At 37.6% G+C, this 18,205-nt stretch overlaps 1 protein-coding gene across 1 annotated transcript; it reads left to right on the forward strand.

Annotated features, from left to right (window-relative positions):
* The first annotated feature begins 462 nt into the window (after nt 1-462).
* Prdx4 (peroxiredoxin 4) lies at nt 463-15,298 on the forward strand. Its single transcript, XM_051141565.1, has 7 exons — nt 463-809; nt 4,140-4,257; nt 6,429-6,545; nt 8,900-9,022; nt 10,705-10,835; nt 12,359-12,393; nt 15,190-15,298. The coding sequence occupies exons 1-7, from the start codon at nt 560-562 to the stop codon at nt 15,238-15,240; spliced, it is 825 nt and encodes a 274-aa protein (XP_050997522.1). The 5' UTR covers nt 463-559; the 3' UTR covers nt 15,241-15,298.
* The last annotated feature ends 2,907 nt before the right edge of the window (nt 15,299-18,205 follow it).

Here is an 18,205-nt window from a genome sequence, read left to right on the forward strand (position 1 = left end):
TGTAACCAAGCCTGATGCCACACACCTTTAATCCCCAGCACTCAGGGAGGCAGGGACAGGTGGATCTGTGAGTTGATCCTGGTCTACTGAATTACAGGACAGCCAAGGATACACAGAGAAACGCTGTCTCAAACCAAAAATCAGAAAGTTATATTGCAAGTCCTTCACAGGCACATAGGTTATTTTGAATTTCTGAGGGGATAGCATAAGGGGGTAAGGGAGGCTCTGTTACAGAGATGGACAAGGAAACACCAGCAGGGATATGGATAGCCAGAGCTTCTTGAAGCCACTTTTGACAAGTTGGGAAAACATGTCAGCTTGGCCCACCCTATTGCGCAGGCGCAGAAGGCCATTGTGGGAGGGTGGGCAGGGAGGGGCGGAGCCTACTCCCACGTGGCGACGCGGGCGGGGGGAGGGGAGGGAAGGAGCTGAGTGGGGCGGAGCAAGTCTCGCGAGGCCGCGCCCTAGTTCCCGCGGTCTCCAGCGCGCCCTTTTAGCTGCTTGGCGGCAGGTCTTTGCGAGTTTTAGCTGAGGGACGTGTTTTCGCGTTCGCTTGGTCATGGAGGCTCGGTCCAAGCTGCTGGACGCTACCACTCCGTTCCGTCGCTGGACCCGAAAACTGGTGCTGCTCCTGCCGCCACTTCTGCTGTTCCTATTGCGGACCGAAGCTAGGCAGGGCTTGGAGACTGAGGAGCGGTTCCGGACCCGCGAAAATGAGTGCCACTTCTACGCTGGTGGACAAGTATACCCTGGAGAGGTGTCCCGGGTTTCGGTTGCAGATCACTCCTTGCATCTAAGCAAAGCCAAGAGTAGGTGGTACCCTGCAGAGGTTGGGTGGATAGGGGCAGAACTTGGGGACACTTAGACCCTAATTGTGGATGCTATGAAAGGGTGGAGCTGGGCCGCACCCCCAAGGCTGCCTGGGAACTCTGGGTCCACCCTGTTGCCTTTGTTGGTGTAAGGATGGAGGTGGGCTCCTGGGGTGAAGAAAGAGATGGTTTCCTCTGACCTGATTTCAAGAGAGGTAGCGGTTACCCCAAAAGCCACAGATGGGGTTGTTCCCAGTCCTGGGCTTTCAGGCGTGGAGGATGTTGTGCAAACTGAAAGACTTCCTTAAATATCCGAAAGTGCCTGCAGCAGTCCTGTCTTTTTTTTTTTTTTTTTTTTTCCTTTTCATGGAAGAAAGCACATTGATAAGTTGAATAATGATTCACAGAAAGTTTGATTAAACAGAGAAGTGGCTACACAAAATGTTCAGAAGTTCAAATTTTTTTCGTAGCTTACAAAGATTATTATTGAAAGCAATCTACCAAAAAATTTGTAGAGTTAATGGATATCGATGTTTCTTTTTTGTTTGTTTGTTTTAAATGAAGACTTTCTTATAAAGTATTTTGGAGGGAAACCAGGTAGAGGTGGAAGTGTGTGGCGCAGTTGGGTTGATGGTAAATCGTGTGTACTGCCAGCTGGGCTTTTCATTATTTGTCTTTCTGTCCAGTGTTTAAAGCCAGTGGACACTCTCAGAAAGACACGTCAGACTAAGTAGATACTGAGAAAGTTGAGGCCTGCTACATCTGGATATTAAGACTGCCAGAAAAGTGACCAGCGCATGCGGTTGCAGACCATTTCGTGCTTGCTTTTCCATAACGCACTTTTCCTAGGGATTATTTAACATTCTGTAGGCGTGTGTTAGTATTTTGGTTGTTGCAGCATATTCTGTGCTAGTATTCAGGGAAAACATGGTTATATTAAATAGTTTTTGGGTCTGTTCTTTGAACATGGGGACTAGACAAATCTGACAGAACGGCTTCAATTTCTATGGTCCTCCTACTTCAGCTTGCAGAGTGCTGGGGTTAGGAATGTGCTGCTCCACATCTGGCTACCTGATAGTTAAGAACCTCCAGAGATAATGGGATGTTGCTACCACATGCCATGAATGAGAAAGCCTGTTTTGCCTCCTTCAACATTTGTAGTTTCATAGTACAATTTCACTACTTTGGGACTGTTTTTAGAAAGCCTTCTTTGCTTTAAAACTAATTATTTCCAAGTTTCATTTATTTCACTTGCCTGAAGAAGCTATTCTGAAATATGTTCACTCAGATATACTTCCTCTTGGAAACCAAGCCATTCTAAAGCTGTATTTGAAAATACAAAAGAAAAACTACTATTTATAATAGCTTCCTGTTACCAAAAATCTTTCAAATTTTGTATATATTTGGTGCATGTATGTGTCACATACAGGCTTACCCAGAATTGGAGAAAATTGGGGATTTTTTATTCACAAATGGGAATCTTGTAGATTGCCTATATTTTCCAAATCATTTTAATAACATGTAAAAATTATAATTTACCTTTTCCTCAATGGAAGGAAAAAGTGATGCAACACAATCCAGATTTATGTTATGAAAAAATGGGAAACAGCAAAATGTTTAGAGTAGTTAAATTGAATACAGAAAGGATTTCATTGTCTTCATTATACTTTCCTATATTTACCAGAGTCCTTGTGCTAATATATATTTAATATAGCATTGTTGGTTTGTTGAGACAATCTCACTATGTAACCCTGGCTTTCCTAGAACTCACTATGTACACCAGGCTGGCCTCAAACTCTCAGAGACCCACCTGCCTCTGCCTCCTGAATTAAGTTAAATTGAATTAAATTAAATTAAAAAAATGCATCACCATGTTTTTAAAAATAGATACAAAGGGAAGCTTTGGGAATTGTATTTAAAGATCTTAGCAAGGTAACTGCAATTTTTCTGTTCTTTTTCTGTTTGGTTTTTCAAGACAGGGGTTCTCTGTGTAGCTTTGTATGTCTTGGACTCTCATTTTAGACCAGGCTGGCCTTGAACTTACAGAGATCCACCTGACTCTGCCTCCCCGATAGCAGGCTTGCACCACTGCGCCCAGCTCAATTTTTCAATCAAAAAGAAAAACTTGCAAAATCAAATTCAGAGCAAGATTCATTTTCCAGATACGGTTTTCTGTATATGTAAAATCTTTAAGGGCGTGTCATAAGAGGTCATTACAATTATTTTGTATCCTCTTGTTTAAGCATTTGAAGTACTGTATATAAAATATACATACTTTAGAACATTTCTAATATTATTTTCTGGTCTCTTAATAAATTCAGGATTATTTATATTAGGTAGTTCTGAGTCAAGGTAAGAAATCTCGTATTATGTATGAGTTTCACAGAATTCATCTTTAGTTTGTCTCTGTTGAGTGACTGTTAGTGCCAGCTTTTACACAAGAGTATGAGGCTTGGTTTCTAGAAACCTTAGTTCAACTTGCAAGTAGGTATCATCGATCTCACTGTATGTAATAGTTTTAAAAGTGTTATCTGAATGTGTCAACAGCATAAAGGGACATAGTTATCAAAGGGTGCTGGCTAGAGTTACAGTGTGCCCTTACAGGACAGTAGCAGTATTGAATTTTCATATGGTCACTTGAAACCTGTTTATAGTTTTTTGGGGGGGGGTCTTCTTTTTCAAAGCCTTCTAGGAAAACTATTCCGTGATCTGGGATAACTTGGAGGAGTTTTAGTGAGATATCCAGTAGGGTTTCGTGCAGGAATAAGATGTAAGACGTTGTGGGCATGGACAGAAACATTTTTCTAATTTTATTCAGTAAATGTGTGTTAATAATTTATGATAACCATGAAAAATTCTATATTAAAAGTATTTTTACTGTCGTCACAGTGAAATTTCCTCCTGTTACGTATATGGGCAACAGCACACACTCACTCCAGAAGTACTTGCTTGTACTTGTTGCCCATAGGGTCACAGAGACTTTTATGCTGTATGATAGCTATGGCAGGAATCCTGACAATTTATCTTAACAGTTTGAGGGTCATTCCCATATTTGCACTTTGAAGGTGTTGTGAATGGATACACAGGTATCTCTCCATCAGCAACTTTTAAAATACTTATACTTGCATTTTGGTGTAATTGGTGTCATTTTAATTCTATGTATCTTATGTTTTCTCTAACAGAAAGTTATTGTTCTAAGTTCTCAGAAGTCTGCAAGCTTCCAGACTGCCTACGAAGTCCAAAGATTTAGAAGCCTTAATTTTTAGTGTTTTGCTAAAGCCATTCCAACAATTTTCTCAGTGTTTACAGAACATTGTTTCTCTGTCTCAGTTTCCAAGCCAGCGCCTTATTGGGAAGGAACAGCTGTGATAAACGGAGAATTCAAGGAGCTCAAACTGACTGACTATCGTGGGAAATACTTGGTTTTTTTCTTCTACCCACTGGATTTGTAAGTAATACACAAGTAACCATTAATGAAGTGCCAGTCTTTGTCATTTGTTATCCAAGAGCAACAAACAATTTTTTTTTAACTGATGGTTCTTAGTAAGGCAAGCTAAGAGAAAAAAGGCAGTTTCAATTATATATTTGAGTCACAAAGATAAGTGAATAAACTGGTAATAATTTAGCAAGTTAATACAAGAGTTAATAATTCTGTTTACTATAAAGGCTTTGCTATTTTTATTTGCTATGTCATTTTCCTGAGATTTGAACATCTTAATAGTAGTATATTTAAAATATGTGATACTTTTTGATTGTGGGGTTCAATTCTGACAGCATTATTTGCATGGCCATAAAGTCAACTCACAGTAAATTGTCTTATAGCTTTATTCACATTCAGGAGTTTATTTTGGAAAAATACAATTCTGAGAATGCATTACTCATTACAAGAGTGAAAAGAACCCCCCAAATAGTTATCTCAATCTCTTATATTTTTTTTCTATTTGAGTTTTTCAGAGGGCTATATAAAATAAGTAAAAGATTCCTCTATTTTTGCCATTGTACCTTTCTCCAGTAAGATGAATCTAGAACTGTGAAGGTGAAAATTAAACTCATTTCTATACACTGTAACCCAAGAGTTAACATATTTCCCTATAGGACAAAGAACAGTAAATGATTTTAATCTTGTTATCTCTGTGCAGCTGTCCATCTTCCCCCTTTCATGCTTGGAGTTATAGATAAAATATACATGCATGATTGTTGCTTTGCTGCAGAAAAATTTTACCAATAAAGGACAGGCTTTCGCCAGTAGGACAAAGTTTGCCAACACTTTTGTACTAAGCCATGTGGAAAGAATTCTAATAAAAATTAAAGCATTAAAGCCAAAACAACTTATCTATCTAATCAGAGTATACTCTGTCTACATTACCTAAAAGAATAAGTTAATTTCTAACAGACATCAGAAGTAGAAATCTTGAGATAATAAGAAAGAAGGCAGAATCTGATCATTTTCCCTTTTAGAAAATGCTGGAAGTATTCATACCTGGGCAGTTAGAATAGTTTGTGTTCACATGACAGTGATGTGCTTGAACAACTGAATTATTTTAAATCCTCTGTTGTGCTCTAGTAAGAACCTGTCCCCTAAGTCTTTTTTTTTTAAATTCCTGAGCTATAACTCATAAATTAAGAATCACATATTTCATTGTCTGTCACCCAATATGCGTGGATACATTCACAGGGTATCATTCAGTTGGTGTGCAGAAGCACAGCCACACAATGTTAAAATACTGGAAAATTCCATACAAAGTGGTAAATAACCATTTCCCCACACACCTCTCCAATTTGCTTTTCCCAAGTGGTCACTTTCTGAAAATTTGAGATCTAAACCTGAGATTGAATATCACTACTGAATACAAACGTACACATTTATGTCTTAATAAATAACTACCCTAGGTATGGTGTATTATCATTGCTTATGTTTTAATATTGGTTGCAGCTAACTAAATCAGTTTAATCGTAGTTTGAAAAAATACTCCTAGTGGGGCTAGAGAAATGGCTCAGTGGTTAAGAGCACTGGCTGCTCTTCCAAAAGACCAGAGTTTAATTCCAAGCACCCGCATAGCCTCTCACAACCCTCTGTACCTCTAGTTCTAGGGGCCTTCATACTCTCTTCTGATCTCGCCAGGCACCAAGGATATACATGTGACACAGACAAGCATACAGGCAACATACTCATAAGCATAACCACTGCCCAGAGTAACATCCTCTCAACCTGCTGTTCTCATAAAATGCATGCAGAGGAAGCTATCCAATGGGAATAAGAAAAACAAGTAACAGAATGATAATAGACGGTGTTTAGATCCCTTAAAACCTATAAAAACACAGCTACAAAATACTAAAAGTTCATGAAATTGGGGTGCAGCTGGGAAAAAAACATTGACCACTCATTGGTCAATTGACTTATAAGAAGAATGTTTGTTGAAATGGAGTTGAGAACTCAAAATTTCTCTGAATATTTAATTCAATAGTCATAGACTTTCACTTAAAGAAAAATAATCTATCAATTGTTCTTAAAGTGTATTTTTTGTATGCTCAGAGGATCTGTAATCAATATAAACTCTTTTGAAAGTTCAGGTATCTGCTTACTTTGAGAAAACTGACTTTTCTTTTTTTGACTTTTAGCACCTTCGTGTGTCCAACTGAAATCATCGCTTTTGGTGACCGAATTGATGAATTCAGAGCTATAAATACTGAAGTGGTAGCATGCTCTGTTGATTCTCAGTTTACCCACTTGGCCTGGTCAGTGTTTTGTCTTAAAAGTTGGATAAAATGAATAGATTTACTTCTTAGTCGTGGACACATAGCTCCTAACATGGTAATATTATAATTATATATTGGGTATCCTTAATGTGAGAAAAATTAAAACACTCCATTTTGCTACATAGTCATCGGTGTGTTAGTTCAAAGTCATTAGCTTTTATAGTTTTCAAAACAGTAATTTTTTAAAAATTAATTTTAGACTAGTGTGACTGAAAAGAAGGATCTCTATGAGATCAAGGCCAGTGCAGGCTACAAAGTGAGATACTGTCCCAAAATTCAAAATCAAAGAATTAGTTGTAAAAGTAACCTGTAAAAATATATTATGAGAAGAGGTTTTACCTAGTAAGTTATAAAGAACTGCAAGTTAAAATGTTATTTTTAAATTATCAATTCTAGCCTAGTAATTGTTTATTATTAGTATGCCCAGCTAGCAATCAATCAAGACACAGACACTTGTTGTATTTTAAAATAGCCTTAGTTAACCTAGGGCCAGGCAGGCATTAATCCTCTAAACTACTTCCCATAGTGGGGTACCTGCCCCAATCCCATGCCATCTGCTTCTAGTAATGTCTATCAATCTACCTCCCATCCATAATCCCAAATATTTGCTAATGTTCTTTATCGGGACCAAATCTACATCCATGCCAGCTATGTGCTTCTTTTCCATCTAACCCATGGCAGCCTTCTCCTCTCTTCTTGGGAGCCTCTTCTTTCCTCCCTTCTTCAGACCCTCGGGTCTTCCTCTTCTTCTTCTTCCCAGGATTCCCCTGTCTCTCTCTAAGCCTGGGAACCTTAGCCAGTCCTGTCTCATCTGCCCTGCCCAGGTGAGATGGCTTTTTTATTAATTGACATCACAATACATCAGACCATCTCCCAACATGAAAATGATAAGTCATGCCATTTTTCCCTGTCTGATTGGCCAAGATTGAAAAAAGCTCACTGTCACTAGAGATGTGGAGGAATGACATTCTGGCATAGTTGAGGGTTCAACATTTCTTGAGAGGAGCTCGGCAACATGTCTCAAAATCTGAAAAGTGTATGTGGGTATATATGAGTATTGAATAATGTCAGGAGTTTTTTGCTGAAATTTTTTCACATAGTAAAAATAATTGAGAATTCTTTTGATTTTAAAATGTAATGTTCAGTTCTTTAAACTTATAAATATAAAACAGAATGTTTTTTCACATGCAGTTTTTATAGACAGACACATTAAAATGTTTAAGTATATATAACAAAGTCCAATTGGTTGAAGACCTACAATTAAAAGTCATATATCCTGGTTGCTAATAGAAGAGTATTGAATATACACATTCATTTGCTTTATTATTTTTGTAATTGATTATAAGTCCTTCTAGGATTAAAATGCATGTCAGTTAAGAAAAAAGTTATACCATTCCAAATAATTTAGGTGTGCTTTCCTAAGGGAATTAGAGGCTGTGTTCTCAACTAGGTAAGTTTTATACTAGTACTAGCTAAGGTTTCTACTTTGATGTCAGAACAAGGGCTGCAGACCTCCTCCAGAGCAGTATTTGTATTTTTGTTTTGTTTTTGCTGCTATGTCAGCATCCTTCCATGGGGTAACAGCCCACAAGTGCTGTCATTTCAGGTTACAGATACTTAAATCTGAGGATTGATGGATCTCAGATCATGACTAAGTTCCTGTACTTCTTCATACAGAGTTTGTAATTTTTGGCCTTACAAAGCAGTGGAAGGAAGGTCTTCTCGTTGCATCCCACCTGTCTTCCAAGGCTTTATCTTGTGATCTACTCTGACTTGAGACACACCCTTTTATTATAAAAAATCCAGTATAATATATAATTAATATGTGTTTAAAACTTTCAAAAATCCTCCATCTGTGTGGGCATGGTGGCCCATGTCTTTAATCCTAGCACTGGGGTAGCAGAGGTGAATATATCTCTGTAAGTTGGAGGTCAGCCTGTTTTCCTAATTATCCTGCACACTCTGCACATCCTTTAACCTATCAATTCTAGAAATCAACAGAGAAGTGTACAAAAATTAAAATATAGGATACTTCCAGCAGTGTTTATAAAAGAAAAATGCTACTAGTTTTATGTCTGTCAGTAGAGATCAGTAAAATACAGTATTTCATATATTAAAAATGTCTTGTGTATCTATATTTAGTACTTAAGGAATATGAATATACCACCCAGTGAGGGGAAAAAAGGCATGAAAATAGAAAGTACAGTAGCTTGTTTTTGTTTTAAAGGTGGTATATGTATATAGTTTTATTTATATACCTTCATGTGTGAAGTTGATTTTTAATGTATGCTATTTACTTATCTCTGAGAGGTGAAATGTTCTTTCTGTTACAGGATTAATACCCCTCGAAGACAGGGAGGGCTGGGGCCAATAAGTATTCCACTTCTTTCGGACCTAAACCATCAGATCTCAAAGGACTATGGTGTATACCTTGAGGACTCAGGCCATACCCTTAGGTACCGTTCATTGGTTAACATATTACACCATCCAAGTGCATTTATAATCCTCATAAAATAAGTGATACTTAGGCATCACAAGATATATATTTTGAGTCAAAAAAAATATTTTGCTGTATTTGCAGGAATGTTGTAGATGGTCTTTCAACTGTTGATGCCCTATTTAAACTAAACTAGAGTTGCTGGAGGCCTTTGACAACCTCTCTATTTATTGATAAAAGAAACAGGTGTGTGGGTCAGAATAAGTTAATAGCAGAGACCAGACTTGTATCTGGGACTCCTAACTCCTTAGCTCTTTTTTCTTTTTTCTGAACTGGTTTCAGTAATGTTTTTCTAATGCATACTTAGTACATCACAAACCCATACCTTGGAAAGGTTATGGTGTTATTTCACCTAGCAGCTTTTTCATTTTTTGATTTTTCAAAGTTTTTCAGAATGAGTTCTTGAACTCACTCTGTAGACCAAGCTGGCCTCATACTCAGGGATCTGCCTGCCTCTGCTTCCAAACCCTCCTACCTTTACCCAGAAGCTTTCACTAGATTACATGAGCTAATAAGTGCAAATAGAATTCTTTCATAAAAGGGCAATTTTAACTTTAAAAAGTTATTGAACATTGACCAAGTAATATTACCTAATACTGAATTTACCCTTTTATTTTATTTTTATTAATAGCTTCTTTTTTCTTTAGCCCAGGCTGGCCTTGAATTTGAATTCCCAATTATCCTGCCTCTACTCTTCCCCCTTTCCCCCCCCAAGCCAGGTACTAGGATTATTTAAAGTCTGATTCAGGGTTTTTTTTTTCCTTCAGAGAGAGAGAGAGAGTCGGGGGGGGGGGGGGCGATTAAGAGAGATTATTTATTTTCTAAGGCAGAGTGAGCCTTGGCTATGCTGGAACTGGCTGACCTCCAACTAACAAAAATCTACTGCCTTTGCTTCCCCAGAGCTGAGATTAAAGCCACCAGATAAATTAAGCATTTTTTAAAACATACATTAATTATATATAATGCTGAATTTCATTATAATATTTTCTCACATTTATGTAATGAATATATGTTCATCATATTAAATTGCCCATTATACTCTCTTGCCCTACTCCTGCTGATCCTCTCCTAATTAGTCCTTCTATTGTCATATCTTTTTTATATGTATGTGTATGTGTGTGACCCAATGAATTTTAAGTAGGGTGATTTATAGGACCTTGAAAACCTTACCAGTGGCCCAAGAAAGATGTATTTTATTCTCCAAACAGCCATTAACTGCCTATAAATACAAGGAGAGGTTAAGCCCCTCTGGAACCTGCTTATGAATCCTGAAAAATATGAAGAACCCCCTCATCCTCAAACAGATTTTTAAAATTATGTGTAACTGTGCATGTCTGTGTATGGATGTGTACATGTGAGTGAAGGTGCCTTCAGAGAGAGGCATCTGCTGCCCAGAGGTGTATGAGCTACCTGAGTGGGTGCTGGAAAGACTTGGGTCTTCTGGAAGAGCAGTATGTTCCCCAAAACAAAAATTTCAAACTACCATTTAATGGTGATATTTCAAAAGTATATAGTAAGTGGAAAATAGGAATGTATGTGGCAATAGAGTAGGCAGGTAGTATACTGCTGCTTCTATATAGCACAATACTTACCTTAACTGAGAAGAAATGGGATCACCTTTACCATCCCTGTGCTTCACAGAGGCCTCTTTATTATTGACGACAAAGGAGTTCTAAGGCAGATCACTCTGAATGACCTCCCTGTGGGTAGATCTGTGGACGAGACACTACGTTTGGTTCAAGCTTTCCAGTACACTGACAAGCATGGGGAAGGTACCTTTCTTTCTAAAACTTTATTTTTTATTTGAAAATATATGTGCTTATAATGAATTTTGGTCTTTTTTTCACCCCTCGTTACCCGCTTATCTGCTTTTCCCACCAAAACTCTTCTTCCTGCCAAGCTCCCTTCAACTCTTGTGTTATTATTATTGGTGATTTATTGAGCTTAATTAGGGTTGCTTGTATGAGTTAACTAGGGGTGGGATTATTTACTGGACCATGGACAATTTATCAGTAGCTAGACCACTGAAGAAAGTGACACTTCCTCCCCCATTAAGAGGCTCGATATGGAATAGGGTCTATGCATCCCTCCCCTTATCCATGGTAGAATGTTGATAGGCCATCTTGTTCAGGTAACCATAACTGCTGTACTCATGAGCATAACTGTCATATCATGTCCAGAAGGCATAGCTTCCTAATACTCCTCTTCATTCTCTGGTTCTTAACACTGCTTCTGTCTGTCTTCCAATATGTTCTCTGAGCCTTGGAGGGGGTGATACAGCTGTCTTCTTTAGAGCTAAGTACTTAACAGTCACTTACTCTCAGCACTTTAACCAGTTATGAATCTATGCACTAACTGCTACGCACTTCAAAATAGTTTTTCACATGATGCCTGAGAGCAGCATGTATAAACACAAGACATTGTTAGAAGGCAGTTTGACATCATGTCTGTGGAGCAAAACAACAGTCGTAGGATACCTCATAAGGCTTATGACCTCTCACCCTTTTTTCTTTGTTTTGATGTATGGTGGGGGGGTCATAATTTAATTTTTTTCCAATTTGATACACAAATTTTTTTTTGACTTTCAACTTTTTTAAGATTTTATTTTTTGGCATATACACATAAATTGAAAAAACTACATACAGCAAGAAAAACCATAAAACAATCAGAAATTATCTTCTATTAAACCAAAACCATAATCTTTCCTTTATTCTTCATTCCCCAAATCTCATATTAACATCTTCATATCACACTATAACATTGAGTCCCATTGTCTTTAATATTTCTGTACTTTAAAAATCCAAGTTACATTTTTTTGCCTCAGTTTTTTTTAGTAAGATGAAAAAGTAGACTAATTAAAATTAACTATAGATTCTAACTGTAGAATTCTCAGAGGAAAAATTTTATCTGAGCACCTTTTACTCTTTTAAATAACTCAGGCTGTTAAAAATACTCTTGCTTTTGTTTGTTTGTTTGTTTTCCAGACAGGGTTTCTCTGTGTTAACTTTGGCTGTCCTGGACTAGCTTTATAGAACAGGCTGGCCTTGAACTCACAGCAGTCTGTCTGCCTCTGCTTCCTGAGTGCTGAGATTAAAGGCCTGTTTTTGTTTTTTTTTTGTTTAAATACATGTTTGTTACTATGTCTGTGTGGGGTTATGTCCAGATACTTGAGAAGTCAGAAGTCACATCCCCTGGAGTCAAGAGTTACAGGTAGCTGTCCTGGATTCGCTTTGTAGGAGTTACTAGAGAAAATTAAACTGTTTTTAAACTGCCTTTTTCTTTTTGTTCCTTTTAGTCTGCCCTGCTGGCTGGAAACCTGGTAGTGAAACAGTAAGTCATGTTAATTTTGTTGTTTCTTTAAAGGCATGGGGGGAGCGAAAAATGTATGCCAACTTTAATCTTTCCTTATAATCAGACTGCCCTGATTTCTAAAATGGCAAATATTACTAAGCGGAAATTATACCACAGAGAGTCCCTGGCCTATGGGGAGAATAGCTCAAAGCAGAGAAGTCAGAATATGGATAATATTGTGAAGTTGAAAGCTAAATATCCAGAAAAAAATAATGTTAAGAAATAAAAAGGCAAAACCAAGAAGGTGAAGTAGAGATAAGGGAGAATAAATTTAGAGGATAGGTATGGAATTTCATCTTATATTATGAGCCAAGAAGACAGTCCCAGCCAAATCTCTCTGTGCATAGTGGAATGCTTTTGAGAAAATCTAGTTTTACTAAACACTGAAGCTAATGGTTCATTCCTTGTCATTTAACGAAAAAGATTCAAACAAATGTATTTTCTTACTTTGGGATCCTGGCACAGTCTTTAAGCAGTCCTCAAAGTAGCCTTTAGCTAGAAAATGATTTGTAAACTTGCTTGAACCTTTTCTTAAATAACATGTAGAAATATTCCGCTTTTTTAATCTTCTGAAAATCAGTTGTTAGGAAAAGTATTAGGGAATTGATGGAAGAAATTATCTTAGAAAACATCATTAGCCAGAGACATCCAGGGGTGGTAGTCAACTTTTAACCTTAAGATATACTTCTTTCTCTTTTTTGAACTTTTTTGGACTTTATCTTTGTTGTTCTTTCTTTAAAGAAAAATTATTATGCATTGTATGTTTACATGATAGAGGGCTCTGCATGCCACTATGTGTATTTGGAGAGCAAAAGACAAGTTGTGTCTGTTCCCCTTTCACCTTTATGTGGCTTCCAGGGATCACCAAACTTGCATGGCAAGGGCTTTTACCAGTTGAGCCATCTTGTCAGCCTGTTTAATGTTCTTTCTGCATTGTTCTCTGTGTGACTGGCTGGCTCCTCCTTTTCACTCATATGTGATCTCGGAAGTCTTTCCACAGCACTCTGTCACTATCACATCAACCTGGGTTTGTTTTTGATTTTCGAGACAAGGTTTCTCTCTGTAGCCTTGGTTGTCCTGGAGCTCAGTCTGTAAACCAGGCTGGCGTTGAACACACAGAGCTCCACCTGCCTCTGCCTCCCAATTTTTGGGATTTAAAGACATGTGACACCACCAGCCCATCAACCTGTTCTTAAAAACCTTTACCAAAGTCCAAACGTGACAGAATATAAATCTGAAGACAAGAGACATTATTTATCTAATTCATTAATGCATGTTGTCTGGCTAATCTTAATTGTTTAAGTTGTTGTCATATAGCTGGTACTCAGTAAATGTGTATTGAAAAAAGAACCAAAAAAGAAAGAAAAAAAGACCCAAACCCAGAAACTTATGGAATTATTATCAATTAAAAAATAAATACAGTATATATTAACACATACACATTTTTCTGAAAATCTATGGTTTTATACCAGATTCTTAAAAAAGTTTATGCAGGTAACACATTTTCAGAAATGTATAGTACTTATCCTATAATACTTTTTCTAGTGAATCTTTTCTCCTTGGGAACTTTCATTGATCTTTCAGGCTCTGAACACTCAGAATATCCCTGCAATGTTATTTTTTTGTCCCGGTTGGTTTGCTATATACCTACATGCAGAATTGCCTACTAACTTAAAGTAGAAATGCTTTTTAAACCAATAGCTTCTGATTCATAGTTATAGATGTAAGCCTGTGTAATCAACCAAATATAAACCAACTTTATGCAAATTTATCATCTGAACTATCTAGCTCAAGATACCTTTATTGCAGTAATTTTATATCCCCTTTAAGATGCTACTTGGAGGAATTTCTTTTTCTTCTGAGTATTCATTTACTAGGTTATTACTTATCTGTGTTTTCATTTTCACTTTGTAGCTTGAGATTATAAAACATCGTATTATATCAGCCAGGTTCAGTGATATAAATGTGTAATTCCAGCTAGTTAGGAGGCTGAGGTAGGAGGATTAAAAGTTCATGGCCTACATAAGCCAGTTTGAATATGAGTTCAAAACTAGGATAGAAAATACAAGGTCCTATCTCAAAAATGAAAAGCTTTAAAAAGACCTTTATACCCAGGCGTGGTGGCGCACGCCCTTAATTCCAGCACTCGGGAGGCAGAGGCAGGCGGATCGCTGTGAGTTCGAGGCCAGCCTGGTCTACAAAGCGAGTCCAGGACAACCAAGGCTACACAGAGAAACCCTGTCTCATAAATAACCAAAAAAAAAGGACCTTTATATACACCTCAGTGATAATACTTTTGTTTAACTGTTAAAGGGCTCAGGGTTCAACACCCAGTACTCAAAATACCTCAAAAATTTCATTTGATAAACTCTTAGTGAACACACTGCCCCTTTTTCAGGTTATTATTATAACATCAAATCAGCAGATAAAATTTAAAATACATTAGCACCTGTGGCAATGCTTTCAATATATTTAATTACGTCAGACTCAAATATGCCATGAAAACTTGGTGGCCAAAAGAAGAGCAGTAGGTAAAATTTGGGTTGCTTGAGCACAGGTGATGTTAATTTGATGGTAAATATATTATTTGCTTTTGGGGATAGATAGGATTAGTAGGTAGAACAAATCTAGTTTTTCCTAAGCATGATACACAATCTGATTTGGTATACTAAGACAGTGGTTACATCTTTAGTCAAGAGGAGGACAATTAATGCCAAACTACTCATAATGTACTTTGGCTTTTTCAGATGAATAATTTGCTTTTTCTTTTAACAGATAATCCCAGATCCAGCTGGAAAACTGAAGTATTTCGACAAACTTAACTGAAAAATACTTCAGTTGTGATGTTTGGGCCTTCTCAATAAAGGTCACTGTTGTTACCATATTGATTTGTTGCTGTAATTTCTTGGGTAGTATCAAAATCTATGTCACAGTCCAAAGATATTTACTGATCAAGGTAGACATTAAACAGAAGAAAGCATTCTGTTCCTAAAGTAAGAAATAATAAGTTGAGCAAACTCACAGTCAACATAGCTGCCATTTATGAAGTACATACCATGTGGCTGGCATTGTACTTTATTATCACAACTGTTTATTGTAAGATAAAGAAAGAAGTTCGGGTAAATTACCCAATGTTAACATATCTAGTTAGCATAGGCAACATCAGACTTTGGACTCAGATAAGCTACTTCAGTGTGTGAACTCTTAACAGTCCACTGTGGCTCACATTTCTGCAAAAGTCTTTGAACAGAGAGTGAGTTGTGAGCCCCATCCACAGCTTCGATATGGATACCTGTCTCCCATAGTCCATGCTCATTGATCTGTAATAATACAAAGCTTTCTGGCTCCATCCTTTCCCTAAACTCACATTTTCAATTTAGATGAAATCTAAAAGTAGTTGCTTATATGTTTGTATTTCTTTTAAGAAATTAAAATATGAATTTTTAAGTATATATAGCTAGCCATATATTAAGCAGAACTCCTCTACTACATCATCCAAGTATAGCAGTTACTTTATGGTAATTTTGTTTTCCGTGTAGTTAAGAGGCCTGGTATCCAGAAGAATCTACCTGTTGCTTTCTTCAATTTGAATGCCCTCACTATTCAAATCCCTTTTCCCTGGAAAAGCTATCACTATGAGTGTGGGCTTATTACTGGCCACCTGGCAGGTGATTAATGATAGGCATTTGAAAATGAACATAGGGATCTAAGTGCCATTTGAGTGATAGCTTACAGTAAGAATATTAGAAAGCAGCCTTGTAGTGAAGTTGAAAGCTTTGTAAACTGGATTTGTGAGAACCTTAATACACCCATTCCAATTAGACTCCGAAGATGTACTTTCTATATGTAATAAGCCTCTATCTTTTGCTTGTTTATTGAGGCACAGTCTCACTAATTCTAGGTTGGCCTGGACTTTCCTGTCACCCAAACTGGTCTCAAACTTTAGATTGTCTTACTGCCCTAAGTGCTGTCATTACAGGAATACACCATTATACCCAGAACAATTAATCTGATCATCTTCATAAGTAGGTTTGGTGAAGTTTTGTCAGATTCGTGTTCACTTTTAGGTAGGAGTAAACTTTCTGATCCACTCAAAAAATCCAGTCATTAATGTGTCAACATGCAGCAACTTTATTTATTATTATTGCATCTGGTAGAAATAATGACCAAATGATAAATTTCTGCTTTGAAGGAATCTATTATTACTTAAGCAGTGTTGATAGTGTGATCATCTCTGGGTAACTACAAATAAGCAAAAACACTTAATGCTCCTGATTGCTCATAGCAACTGATAGACATTCCTAAGTTAAAAACTACACCCTTTTTTCTCTGTTCTAATGTTACCAGTGTAACTCAACAGGTCTAAATGACACACTAAACACTGGCAGAAAGTGATTCAAAAGGATGGTTAACTGCTGTACTTGAAAGAACAGGCCCAGAGACCTGTTCCCAGATGTTCATCTCCCTGCCATTGCTGCTTAGCAAAGTGAGGGTGGTGGTTCACCCTCAGTGGTCATGGCACTTTTTTAAAGCTAAAAGTCCTTTGTTGGCTTCCTAAATGGTTTTAGGGCTAAACAGTAACAGTGAAGGAAATGGTTTTACTGTCAAGCTAAAAATGGAATTTAAGTACAAGAAGAGAGGTATATGGGAGGGTCTATAGAGAGGAAATGGAAGGAGAAAATGATGTCATTATGATACCAAAAGCAAAAAATAATTTGAAATATATTTATAGAAAGAATGGAACCAGGTGGAGTTGTTCCATTGTTTCCTCCTGAGTTAATCTGAGTGGCTAGAAAGATGGTTCAGGAGTTAGGAACAGTTACTCTTCTTCAAGAGGACCTGAGTTCAGTTCCTAGTAACTATGTCAAATGGCTCAACCACCTGTAAATGCAGCTGCACGGGATATGCATTTGGCTTCTGAGGCACCTGCACTTGTGTACATAACACACACATACAATCAAAAATAATTCTTTTAAGACAGTCAATCTAGTTGGGCATGTCAGTCACCAGGCCAAGAGAGTACCCCTCAGAAAGGCAGGTTCATCTGAAGCCATGCAACCAATATAGACGGAGTAATCAGCCCTTTATTGAAATAATATACTTTTTCTTCCAGAATCCCAGTCGCCTAGAACAGTTCTTACAACCTACCATGAGGTTCTGTTAGATCTGCCCACCTTACTGAGAAGGGTGTAACTTGCTTTTTTTCTGGTGTCATTTTCTGTTACTGGCCAGAGCCTTATTAGCTAATACTTCAGGCCTTTTCACTCTTTCCCTAAAGCTGCCGGTCCACCATATGGCAGGCATAGCTTTTTGTCTCTTTCCTATCTCCCTCCTTTGGAGAGGTACTGAGTTTTACAGTTTCTCTCCCCAGAGATGATGATGATGATGTGTGTGTGTATGTACGTGTGTGCATGTATAAACACCCTTAAAATTGTTCTCAAGTTTAAAAATTGTGGAGGACCTGTGGGTAGAAGGCTCTGGGGTAGAAAATGCACTTAGCATAGATGGAGCCCAGGGTCCAGCACCCAGAAAAAAGTGATATTACCATCAAGTGGGTAGAAGCCAGGGATGATGCTAAACATCCTGTCAAGCATGCAACAGTCCCACAAGAGAGTTAAGTGGCACACCCCTTCAAGAGGATTTATTAGCAGTTAACAGCTGCCTTGGGGGAGTAGCTCACGAGGTCCTCCCTTCCCTAAATATCGATATCCCTATAGATTAGTGAATGATTGCTAAGGGAAAAATAAATTTTGTCAGGGATACAGCCACTGATAAGGTGCATGTGGTCTTA

Source organism: Acomys russatus, chromosome X, assembly GCF_903995435.1.
Source record: "Acomys russatus chromosome X, mAcoRus1.1, whole genome shotgun sequence".
NCBI classification, from domain to species: Eukaryota; Metazoa; Chordata; class Mammalia; order Rodentia; family Muridae; genus Acomys; species Acomys russatus.